This window comes from Adiantum capillus-veneris, chromosome 1 (genome assembly GCF_014529385.1).
Source record: "Adiantum capillus-veneris isolate H3 chromosome 1, ASM1452938v2, whole genome shotgun sequence".
Taxonomy (NCBI): domain Eukaryota; kingdom Viridiplantae; phylum Streptophyta; class Polypodiopsida; order Polypodiales; family Pteridaceae; genus Adiantum; species Adiantum capillus-veneris.
This window is the reverse complement of record NC_140931.1, coordinates 173,249,728-173,263,114: the sequence shown is the minus strand read 5'-3', so window position 1 is coordinate 173,263,114 and position 13,387 is coordinate 173,249,728. Positions and strand designations below refer to the sequence as shown.

General features: G+C 44.9%; 1 protein-coding gene across 1 annotated transcript in view; it reads right to left on the bottom strand.

Moving 5' to 3' along the window:
- Positions 1-504: 504 nt before the first annotated feature.
- Positions 505-13,387, bottom strand: part of LOC147466030 (threonine-tRNA ligase 2) — a 73,408-nt gene continuing 60,525 nt past the window's right edge. Inside the window, exons 2-4 of the mRNA XM_086513273.1 lie at positions 1,117-1,159; positions 934-1,037; positions 505-844 (exon numbers count right to left, since the gene is read on the bottom strand). Of these exons, the coding sequence (XP_086369399.1) occupies positions 725-844; positions 934-1,037; positions 1,117-1,159 (267 nt within the window). The 3' untranslated portion in view covers positions 505-724. The remainder of the gene's footprint in view (positions 845-933; positions 1,038-1,116; positions 1,160-13,387) is intronic.

Genomic DNA, 13,387 nt, shown 5'->3' with positions numbered 1-13,387 from the left:
CTATGGATTAATCGCAGTGTATTTGTTTCATGGTTCACAAACCCTAAATCTCTATTAGAATCATCCAAAATGTCATTTAGACATGCGCTGTTTGCTTCCTACTCTATGATGGTGTAACGTCAATAAATAAAAGTACTACACTTTAGCATTCATACTATTCTTCTTAGCTTTGACAATCCAACGGAGTTATCACAACAGCTTTCCTCTTGAGGTGTGCTCATAAACATTTAATAAAGTTGCAAAATGCCCTGAAACATCAACACAAATCGGTCACCAATATCGTCATCCTCATAGGTCTTCCTCTACCGTCTCCGTAGCCCGCAGCCTGTCTTTCCAATTTCTACTTTCCGGGGGAGAGTTTTGAAACGTGAGACGTGAGCAGGACTATGATGTTGCAAGGGCCGAGGCCATCTTTGAGGATCCACACACACACACACACGACGTTTCAGCAGATAACGACGTCTCTCTCTCTCTCTCTCTCTCTCTCTCTCTCTAGAATTCACGTAGACACAACTTCGCACAACAATTAGTCTATGTGCGAAGTCTTGAGTCACTGTGAGTTTACACAAGAATTACTCCCTGATCACTGCGTGTTTGGAAGGACTCAAACCTTACATGATTGTCAAAGCGCACGACAATCTCATTAGTGGCAGCATTGCTGGTTGGAAATCATTAAGTAATGCGCCAGGTTAAGCATAAGTAGTAGTGCAGGTGCATGTTGCACTCAACTTTTTGTGGCCTCTTCCAGCTTTTTATCAGCTTCCCTCACTGAGCGAATCAAGTGGATGACTCGGTATTGAAGTTTGGCATTCTCAATAACAAGTCTCTCCTGGTATTTCTCCCACTGTTTTCTCCTCCACACCCAATCATTCATATGAGAAACACTCACTCAGTGCAGACTCTTTAGGTGATCAAAACAACATTCTTACTTACCTGATCTCTTTCAGCTGCATGCTCTTCCCTCACTTTTTCCAATCTTTCACGCAATTCAAGTAAAGAACTCAGCAATTCACCATTCTGATCAGCGTGTACCCTGCCTACAATTTAAAAGTACTAACCAGTCTTAGCACAAAATCAATCCAAGCCTAATCCCTAAGAATCCAGGTTAGGGCTAACCAGCGGTGGCCTTCAAGGCAGCCTCCAACCTTGCAAGTCTTTCCTGCGAGCCATAAGCAACACAACTTTATTGAGAAGCTTTGAATAAATTCATTGAAGTTTATAAGAAATCCAAAATGCTGCAGTTGTTCAAGTACAAATATTTGGCCCCATTTGAGATAATTGTCCTAGTATTTTCTTCCATTGGTCACAACTCTTTCACCTCCTTGTGTCGTAGCTCAATAGAAACGGAACTTGAATCCTTTTACTAGAAAAGCATATCTTTTATGTTTTCCTTCTAAAACAAAGATAGCTAGCAAAGTGCATTTGAGATGATCACCGATGTTTATGGTGGATAGACATAGTGGATTAAGAGCAAAGATAGTGCACACTCACCTGTGACATGAAAACTCGTGTAAATTGTGGTCAAACTCGAACTTAGAAAAAATTATTGCCTTGGAGTGTGGGCTAGATCGGCCATAACAGATAGTTATAATCAATAAGATGCCATGATCCTGAAAGATTGTTCAATATGCATGTGGGTTGATTACATGAATTCTTTAATTGTTTTTCTAAAGCTAGGATTGAGTTGTACTTGAAAAGTTCTTTCATTTGATACCCATATTGATGTTTCTTTTTGTTGCAGTTTTCTCTCGAAAGAAGATTCTAGGAGAACAAGTGGTTGGACGCTTGTTGCGATGCTTCCAAACGATGGGACACTTGTGAAACCGGCCCATAGGGCTGTAGACTTTGGCTTTCACCCGAAACATTACTTCAAATTTTAGGACACAGAGAAACTTTGCAAATAAAACCTGTAATTGGAACTAACACTTCGCACACGGCTTGGAAGCTAGAGCGCTACCAAGCAGACGCCAGCAACCTGTTGGCCCCAAAGACTGGCGCCCGTTTCGGTATTTCTTTATTCTTATCAAAAAGGGCATAAAACCTGCAATTTCCTACGAGCTGTCCCGCATAATCCGGGTTGAAAAGGACTTGTTCTTGCCCGATTTCAGCAGCATAACCGTACAAGGAAACTTCACAGACAAAATCTCCACGCATTGGATGACTTTCCCAACACATACGAGCACTTTCCCAGACCTGGCGAGAATCTGCAGCACCCTGAATTCTCTGTTTTCTGCCCCAAAAATGCACCAAATTGCATGTACAACGATCCCCTCGCTTCCTGGGGGTATTAGGGATTGATTGGGGCCAAACCCCTGGACCTGCAAAAATACACAGCAGGCTGTAATTCACTATTTCAGGCTCCATTTTGTGCGGTCGCATACGTAGCAAGCCCTTGAGCTCCCGCACCTATAGGGCTACTTGCCCTTTGAATCAGAAGAGATATCTCGCGTGAAATCTCTCTAAATTCACCTATACTTGCCTACGGGGGATTAGCAACTAGCTAATCTAGTACCTGTGCAAGAGGCTCTTGCCTCGGCAATCGCACATGAACCCACACAACTGTACATACATATGAAAAGCCCTCGATCGGGGCATCACGTTTCTGTATTCAAAGGGGGAGAGAGATGAACAAGAGCGGAACCATCGCGCTACATAAGACAAGGGAGAAGACAAGCTTTCCATTAAAGCTGTGAAACCTGCACCCACTACTCACCCACACTCTGTAGTCACTTATGAGCAAAAATCAATCCCCTCTCTCATTTTGGGCGCCCTTTCTTCATGCAAACTTGGCAAAATCATCTCTAGCTGCCAAGTGTCCACTTTGCCTCTTTTGAGTTAATTTCCTAGTACCCACCGACTTATAAGTGTAGCAAGCGGGCCTAAATGACTTTGAACTTAGCCCAGACACCCTTTTACTGCTCGGATTCCATTGCCGGTTAGCCCGACCAACTCGTGGCGACAAGGCCTTTCAGTCTGCGGGTGAAACTCTCGGCCATCGATTGTTTCACACTGACCACACACTGTCCGAGCATTTGTGACTTCAAAAAGGGGGTCCCAAAAATTAAATAAAAATCACGAAAAGAAACCAACAACTACGGTTAGCAGTTGCCACGTCCTCGTGACACTTGTCCAAATTTTTGACATGTGGTTGAACAATTGTCACAATGCTCCTTCACTTTCTTTTGTTCTTAAGGCATCTTCACCTATAAATACAGACCTTTCTCCCTCACTTATACATCTCCCCTTTCTCTGAAAATTCTCTCTACATCAGCCCAAGAGAGCCTCTATGCCATCCCTACCATCTTCCTCTACATCCACCCTCTCCTCCTCTTCAAGGAGCATTCTCTCTCTATCTCTATCTTGTTTATGTTTCACGCAGAAAACCTGCAGGGCCAGATTTAATAAACTTCAACAAAACCTGTAAGAAATCTCTCTCTCTCTCTCTCTCTCTCTCTCTCTCTCTCTCTCTCTCTCAGCGCCAGATGCAAATTTCCCCCGCAAGTCTATAAGAAAGAGCTAGCGCTACCTATTGGGGATGCTCTACAACAGTTTCCACCAACAGACAGAGTCTTCTTTCTTGGCTCTAAGTTCAGTCCATTCTCTCTCCCCTCACGATTTTCTTGCTCTGGCATCCGTGAAGGCTCTGTAGAGGCTGCGAAGCACGCAGCAAAGGTAAAGTGCAGCCATAGGAGCTTGTGTACGTCCTTGCAGGGAATAGCCGCAAGACCAGCTGCCCACGAAAAAATCAGCACTCTGACGCATTCCAAAAGCAGATTTCAACCAAGGACGACTCGTCTAGGTATTCCCTACGCGAGCCGTAGGAACTTCCGCCCAAAAGATTCCAATACGAAGCAGACATAGTGGTTCACGGCTACACGTTCAAGGAAGGTCACAGACTAATCTTCGGGAGACTATCTACCCCCTGGTCGGTGCACCCCGCATGCAACACCTGGTATAGAATCGTGTAAGGTGCAGCGGAATGAATGTTGAACTTTGCTCAAGATGAATGCTCCGAGTTGTGCTCAAGGTTCCTTTTTACTTAGGGAAGGGAGAGCCTTCCGTTCTTTAATAAGAGAGTGCAAGTGATCACAAACAAAGTGAATGAACGCTGTGAATGATGTGTTGAGACTGAGAGATAGAGAGAGAAGAGAATGCGACACCAGAATGTTGTCAAACCCTCCTCGGAAGGCCCCACTCTCTATGGCGGGAGCGGTCTACTATTAGATTAGCGGATTAATGCAAAATCTTCAAAGCTCTGACACCAATGTCAGGTGCAGCAGAATTGAAAGATCTAGGTTTTACACTCCACAAATCTTTGCTTCTTTCCTTGTGTTAGTGATTGCTTTAGCATGCATCATGGTTCGTTTTACTTTCCTTGAAGAGAGGGAATGAAAGAGAGCGGTAGTGTCAGGTGCAACGGAAGAGAATAAGGATTTGCTCGGATCTAGTACTCCGCACAAACACAAGGGACACTTTACTTCACTTGAAAGAACTGAACTGAACTCAAAGAAAGAGAGAGACAAGAGAGAGAAAGAGACGACACAGGGATATCGAGTCCCAACCCTCAAGGGCCCCCTTGCTCTGTTGCCAGAGCAAGTACTTTCTTTATTCTTGCACAAATGCTACTACAATGACTAAATGTTGAAATGCTGATGCTAATGGGTACTGATGCTACTGATGCTCGGTACTAGGTCCTGAGGTACTCAAGGGGTACTGATGTTCTATGTCGATGACGATGATGTCTAAGACGAGGTGTTGATGGTTTATGTCGACGACGATGACGACGGGTACTGCTGGTCTATGTCGAAGATGATGATGTCGACAACGGGTATTGTTGGTCTATGTGGAAGACGATGATGTTGACGACAACGGCGATCGTCACGGACACGATGAATGCCGTGACGATGACGACGACGCGAGGCTAGGGCTGAAATCTGAAAACGCTAGGGCTAAAAACTGAGATCGCTGGGAAACTACTGCAATCGGGTATTGTGCCGACGATGACGATGACGACGATGGTCGTCGTCAAGTCGAGGACTTGCAATGACGACGACGATGGCATCAAGGCTGAAAAACACCAAGGCTGAAAACTGAAATCAGTCGCGATGGATGGCTTTCCGGCGAGAATCTACTGCCAGGAATGGAATCGGGGATGCGACGAGGCTAAAGGGATGGTACTATCGCAAAAAAGCTGATGGCCAAAGTTGTTGGGGTACTGCTGAGAGAGAGACCACCTACTGGGTACAACACTTGGTGCATGTCACAAACTGGTGACGTGGCTGCCATGTACACACACACACACCCGCCCAGGCTGAGATGCTGATGTGGCAATTTTCGGTTTTCACACTGCTAGGGCTGACGTGGCATGGCTGTACGGAATCCCGCTTTTTGCGGCAGCAACGGCAATTTTTGGGCTTGTTTTTTATCTACACAATTAGCAAGAGAGAGAGAGAGCTTTTATTTTTAAAGCTTTGCTTTATTTTTACCAAGCAAGTGAGAGGAGTTGCTTTATTTTGAGAATGCTTCTGGGACAGCTTTTGGGGCTTTGCTTTTGGCATCCCTTGTAAAACCTTTATAAGTGTGGGTAGGGCTCCCACTTCTCAGAGCATCTGGACGAAGAGTTTGAGAGTTTGACCCTCCCACTCCCTTGTACTTTGAGTTGCAGATTAATACAAGAAGAAATACCGAAAGGGACGCCAATCTTTGGGACCAATATCTTAGGCACGGAACTCCGCCGGGCCGTGTCGAATCAATTGTGAACTGTGAACTGTTTTGAAGTGAGTTCTTGTCGTGTCTGGTAGAATCTTGACTTGGAGTGTCCAAGTCTGTTATAGTGGTATCAGAGCATGGCTGATTTCTCTTCTACCGAGAAATCCGATCCTTTTTACACGGCACTTATGGATTCAGACAGAGATCAGCCGACTTCCTCTGCAGCCGGAGATGTAAGAAGAGATCACGAAGAAGATTCATGCGAGGAGTACGGCCCGCCTCGGCCTACTCAGGTGGAGTTTGAAGAGATGGAGCGTCGACGATTGATTGACGATGCAACAAAGATGATACTAAATTTTACGAAGGACCCAAAATTTGCAAAATTTATGACCCAGACCTCCTTTGACGAGGTCCACTCACAGTGGCAGCAAACCACAGAACCACCCCTCAAATCGGCACTCAAGAAACCTCCTACTCCAAGGATAATTAAGAATTAGAAGAGGTGGTTGATACACGGATTTCTCAACTTTTTGACGAGCAGAACAAAGCCGAAAAGCACGACAAAAAGCAGAAGAAAGGCATTGACTTCCCGGGTTATTTGGGTCATCAATCTGCATTTGCCTCAGCAAGAAAGCTGAAGAAGCATGTGCGATTTGAAGAAGTACCCAGTTCTTCTTCTTCTTCTTACAATACTTCTAGCTCTTTTGACTTGAGCGAAGAAGACAAAAAAGGGAAAAAGCGAAGTAAAAAGCAAAGTTTCGGAAAGGGCAAGAAAAAGGCAAAGAAGTCTAAATCTCGCCCAGTTGTTGACAGTTCTACAGAGGACTTGTCTTCAGATAGTTCGGACTCTGACGACAGCAGCTTTTATGCAAAGAAGAAGAATTTCTATAAAGCCAACCAGTATGACTTTCTGGAGGATAAAAGCAAGAAAGTCCGAGGGTTTAAAGAAGGTGGGCAGTCAATAAAATTTGACACGTTTTCTGGATTTCGAGATGCTTCGAAGACTTTGGCGTTAATACAGCAATTTGACATAGCTTTCTCTGGAGGGCATTACTCAGAGCACTCCAAGATTCGGAGGGCTACCTCTCACTCCAAGGGAAATGCTCGAACTTGGTGGTCCACGCTTCTATTGAACAAGACAGCGCCAGTTAATTTGATGAAACTTAAAAGGCTTTTTATTTCTTCTTGGTTGACTCGGGAGTACGAACGTGACATACGAACTGCTTGGAACCATCTTCGGATGACCAAGAAGGATACATTGGACGCATATTGCGAGAGATACTGGAGCTCTTTTCTACCAGCCCCTTCATTTAAGAAGATCTCGTTCAAAGAAAAGATTGAGCGGTTTACCTTGGGACTTCCTACACAGATCCGAGATCACTGCTTAGAGCAAAAATCAGACTCCATTCAAGAACTAATGAGTCATGCGAAACGGGGTTTTGCCATTCATTCAGGCAGTTTGACCTACCCCACAAATGAAATCATGACGCAAAGGACCAAACAGAATTCGAACAATAAAAGTAGAAAGAAGAAGAGCAACCCACAAAAGAAAGAAAAGGATGCACGACCCAAGCTCACTCTTCGAGAGAGAGCTCTCTACATCAAAGAGGGGAAGTGCTTTGGATACGGAGAAACTAAGCACATCTCCGCGAAGTGCCCTAAAAAGGCACCGAACAAACAGAACGACAAAGATGAAGACAGGCCTGAGGAACGTGGACGAAAAGGCAAGATGAAAGCAGGACTGGTTCCAGATTGCATGGGTACTGACCCAAGCACGATTCACAAGAGTACAGAACTTTGCCGAGCTTGGATTCACACCCGATCGGATGGAACCACAAGCAGAGGCAGTTCTAGCGGCACCCGGCAGGGACGTAGCCATCACATCTGTCATTGGCAATCTTCGGTTGCATTGTCAGGGGTATTTGGCGCACGACGACTTCTGCATAATGCCCTAGGAAGGTTGTGATGTCCTCCTAGGAATTCCCTGGCATCATAAGAACAACGTCGTGGTCGACTTTCGGGCGAGAAAAGCGACTTTGACTACAGAGAAGGGCCGAACTATTGTACTTGATGTAAAACTTTAAGGGCGAGTCTGTCCCTATTGTATCAACTTCGGCCGTTTCAAAATTAATGAGATCCAATCTATTTGTTTACTCGATCTTTTCGAGAGAGTTGAATGATGAGAATAGGACAAATATGTCTGAACTTGGTAAAGAACGCCAAGATTTTCTCCACACTCATGCCGATTGCTTTTCAGAGGGCCTGTCAGGCGAGTTACCACCGGCTCGTCCTGAGGATCATACCATTGATCTGATACCTGGAAGCACACCACCGAACCGGCCACCTTACCGTGTGAGCAAAGCCCAAAACGAAGAAATTATGAACCAAGTGAAAGACCTCTTGGAAAAGGGTCTTGTCCAGCCTAGTACTTCACCGTGTTGCTCTCCAGTGTTGTTGGTTTTGAAGAAAGACGGATCTTGGAGAATGTGCATCGATAATCGAGCTCTCAACAAAATCACCATCAAGAACAGATTTTCGATTCCTAGGATCGATGATATTCTTGACCGACTACAGGGATCCTCCTGTTTTAGCAAGATCGATTTGAAGAGGGGATATCATTAGATCCAAATAGCGTCGGGAGGTGTCTGCAAGACAGCGTTTCGGACGACTTTTGGGTTATTTCAGGTTTTTGTTGATGCCTTTTGGCCTAACCAATGCTCCAGCAACATCTGATCGGATGATGGACAAAATTTTTTGAGAGTACAGACTATTTGTTGGCACTTTCTTCGACGACATCATTGTTTTCTCCAAGGATGAGGAAAAACATAGAGAACATCTGCTACACGTATTTGAGGCATTACGAGATCACAAGTTGGTGATTATGCAAAGAAAAGTGAATTTTTCCTACTTGAGATACACTTTTTGGGACACATTGTCTCAACAGCAGGAGTGCAGATGGACCCAGCCAAGATAGAGACTGAAACCGGCCTGTTCAATCCAAAAAGGGCGGTAGACTTTACTTTAAACCTTGATTTAGCTTTCACCCATTATTAGTCGTCTATTTTACCTGTACTTTCAAGACACTGCAAAAGGGGAGAGGGATACAGGCTGCTAGATTGCACCTGTATGAGTAGACAGACACCAGATTGGCCCCTAACTTAGGCGCCCCTTTCGGTATTTCTTTATTATTCAAAAGAGGGAATAAACGCTGTGGTTCCTACAAGCTGCCCCGCACAAACTCGGCTGAATTTCCACTGTTCCAGCCCGATTTCGGCAGCATAACTGTACTAGAACCCTTCACGGTCAGTATTCCCACGCATTGACCGACTTTCCCGAAGCATACGGGCACTTTGCAAAACCTGGCGAGAATCTGCAGCACGCTGAATTCTCTGTTTTCAGCCCTGAAAATGCGCCAGATCGCCTGTACAGCGGTCCCCTTGCGTCCCCGAACCTCCTGGGGGTATTAGGGTCCGTTTAGGGCCAAAACCCTAAACCTGCAAAAATACACAGCAGGCTGTAATTCACTGTTTCGGGCTCCGTTCTGCGTGCCGGTCGCATCCCTAGCAAGTCCTCGAGCTCCCGCACCTGTAGGGCTACTTGCCCTTTGAATCGGACGAGATTTCTGGCGTGAAACCTCTCCGAATTCACCTGTACCTGCGGGGGGATTAGCCGCTAGCTAATCCGGTACCTGTGCAAGAGGCTCTTGCCTCGGCAATCGCGCATGAACCCACACAACTGTACATTGGTCAAATGAAAAGCCCACTAGAGGGGCATAACATACTGCCAAAGGGGAGAGAGAGGGCAGTGCGTAGCGTGCAGGGCATCACTCCTGGCACCGCACTGTGCATAAGAGGGAAAGCAAGCACTCCATAGCTCTTAACCTGTGACAGAGACTTGCAAAATGAGCCTCCCAACTATAAATCACGTTTTTGCCTTCTCTATAAGTAGTAAACTGGCCTCAAAGTGCCAAGTGTCACTCATTTGTGCATTTTCCCGCTTTAGACCCTCGGGTCTAAAAATATCTCACCTGCAGCCTCTGTTGACTTGGCCACAGAGTAACAAAATGATCCCCATGTCAAACTGCACGTAATGACGCGAAGACATTTTCAGGTCCCAAAATAGCAGTTCCCTAAATTTTAGGAGATGCTGCCATTGTATCTTTCTAGGTCATCCGACCCTCTTTGTACACTGCGGCCACATCCAGAACTGAAATGTAGCCTCTGTAGCAAAGGATTCCACTTTGGCTAGTCAATGACCCCACTTGGCTAACCATAGTCCTTGTCCAACCTTAGTGCTCTCTTGCCCTCAGGCCTGGACTCCCTCTGGACAGTTCCACACTAGCTATGCAATGCAGGGCAGTTAGATTTCCCGAGGGGTGTTTCCAAAAAGTGAAAGTAAATAGATAATAAGAAAGAAATCAACAAAAAGGATAGATAGTAGTCACACACTGGTGACATACCCCCCTCTTGAAATCTCAAACGTCCTCGTTTGCATCTATGTCGTTCATGCTCCTAGTCAACACTGATGTATTCAACACCTGTCGACACATGTACGACACATACATGCTCATTGTCAACCCTGGTGTATTCAACACCTCGTCGACTCATGTATTGCCTGCGTGTGAACCCTGTCCCAATGACATAGTGGTAGCTTCACACTCTGCCATTGCTTTGAGTCACTAACTTTCCAATGACAAAATGGTAGCTGCACATTTTGCCACTGTCTTATAGTACACGTTGGATCCCGTAACACTTTCGAGCATACCCAAACCGACAGTTTAAGAATGCAGTTACACATGTACTCTTCAATAGAAGCAATCACTGTATCCTTGACAAACTGACAAGAAATACTCACTTCTATAGCACTAAGCAAACTTTTGGACATTCCATAAGAGCAATTGCCAAACTGACAATCTGTACAGCTCTAACATTCATGTAACAGGTATTTCATTTGAGCTCACTTTAAATACCTTGTACATCATTTGTTTCAGAAGCCATTGTCACACTGACAATCCATTTAGCTTTGAAACTCAAGGGGTCAAGGTAGGTTGCAAATCGAAGGCTTCCAGGTAAAGTGATAACACAGTTGGTGACTCTGCAAGTTCACCTTCTTCCATCCACTTAGCATCCATTGGTGGATAGTTTCTGAACTTTACCAAGTAACGCCTAGTAACCTTGCCTTTCACTTTCCTTTCTTTGTGTGCCAAAATCTGTTCAGGGACCAAGATCTCGTCAAGTTCCTCGACTTCCGGCTGATCTTCAGCTGGCATATCTTCTGGCACATCACCCACATAGGGTCTGAGAAGACTCACATGAAACGCATTGTGAATCTTCCAACTGTCAGGCAATTTCAGCCTATATGCATCATCATGAACCCATCTTTAAGAAGATAGTGTTCATGACGTTGTCCATCCATTAGTTGCTCGAAGACCCTTGCAAAATCTTCATCATTTGCATACTGTTCTCTCATATCATCAAGTTCATGATGATAAGGAATTGACACAGCTGAAATTTGTGGCTTCCTTGACAAGGCATCAGCCACAACATTCTTCTTGCCTTCCACATGCACAATCTGAAAATGGAACATGGACAAGATATTTGCCCATCGCATATGCTTCTCAGATAACTTTGTTTGTGTCAAGAAGTATCGCAAGGTCTGATGGTCCGTTTGGACAACGAAATCTGCACCTAGCAGGTAGTGTTTCCAACTTAAGAGCGCATGAATCACAGCCAGTAACTCTTTCTCATAGACCTGCATGGTCATCTCTGGCCCTTGCAAAATTCTGCTCTCATAGGCTACTACCTTGCCATCTTGCATTAGCACAACACCAATGCTACTACCGCAGGCATCACATTGGACCACAAATGACTTCCTAAGATCTGGCAACACAATGACTGGATCCGAAGTCATCTTTTCCTTTAAGAGATTAAAAGCTGAAATCTCTTTTTGTGTCCATCTAAAGGTGACTGCCTTCTTTTGAAGAGCATGTAAAGGTGAAGCAATCTCAGCGAAATTTCGGATAAACCTTCTGTAATAGGAGCATAGTCCCAAAAAGCTTCGGACATCATGCACCGTCTTCAAATTTGGCCATGACTTGATCGCTTCAACTTTTGCAGGATCCATTCTGACACCATCCTTTGAGACAATGTGTCCCAGAAAGTGAATCTCTTCCAGAAAAAACTCACTTTTCTTTGCATTGATGAGCAACCTATGACTGCGTAGCTCTTTGAACACAATGGCCAAGTGATGCCTATGCTCCTCTTCATTCTTTGAGTAGACTATCATGTCATCAAAGAACGTACCAACAAACTGCTGGTGTGGACGGAAAATTCTGTCCATCATCCTATTAAACGTAGCAGGAGCATTTGTGAGACCAAAGGGCATCACTAAAAATTCGTAAAGGCCAAACGTCGTTCTAAAAGCAGTCTTGTGCACATCCTCTGATCTAATGCGGATCTGATGATACCCACTCTTTAGATCTATCCTGCTAAACATAGCTGCTCCTTCTAATTTGTCCATAATATCATCAATTCTAGGTATAGGGAACCTATTCTTGATGGTATTCTTGTTCAGTGCACGGTAGTCGATGCACATACGCCATGAGCCATCCTTTTTCTGCACCAACAACACTGGAGAACAGAATGGAGATGAACTGGGCTGAATCAGCCCCTTTTCTAACAACTCCTGTACTTGGCTCATTATCTCTTTCTGCTGAGCCGCACTAACCCTGTACGGAGGCTTATTTGGTGGGCTACTGCCTGGCACCAAATCTATCGCATGGTCCTCGGGTCTCTCTGGCGGTAATTGAGACGGTAATGAATCGGAAAAACAGTCACTATACTGTTGTAAAAACATTGACCTTTCTTTATCTAGCACAGATAAATTTGATTCATCACAATCTGACACTTCACGTGCAAAAACCAAGTACGCAGAAAGATGCTTTTTCATTACAGAAGTAATAGCAGAAGCTGATACAGTAGGAATAGACTCCCCTTTAAGCTTTACATCCAGAATATGAGTCTTTCCCCTGCTCTGTACAGTGATCTTTTTGTTGTAGGCATCCAGGATTCCCTGTACACGAAACAACCAAGGAATACCTAACAACACATCACATCCGTCCAGTGGCATGATGTAAAATTCTTCAGCATCTACATAGGACTGGATATGTAGACGCAACTTTCCAATGATGGGTGTCACAGCCTCTGTATGGCCAGGACATGCCAAACCTGCCTCTGCTGTATACCCCATCTCTTCAGGTCTGATTCCCAACTTTGAAGCCAATTCTGGGGAAATGAAGTTGGCTTTGGCACCTGGATCAAAGAAGATAAGCACTGTTTGATCCCTAACCTTTCCCCATGCTCTGCAAAGCTCACTTGCATCTGAATTTGGCTTGTCGCCCACCATATCTGGCACTAGACCAGCCATGGGCTTCTTTCCTTTCTTGTCTTCCTTGTCTTCAGAATCAGCTGGCCTTTTCTTTGTAGGACAATTGTAAGCAATGTGGCCAGGCTGCTCACATATAAAGCATTTGTTCTCTGTCCTCAGGACCTTCTTTTGCTCTTCTGACTTGCGAGGAAAACGTCTTTTCCATTTCTTTGCTGGTCCTTTTTCTGATTCAGCCGTAGCTTTGTCTTTCCCTGCGTTGGCCGACTCCTGAGTCCCTTTAGGAGCCTCATTG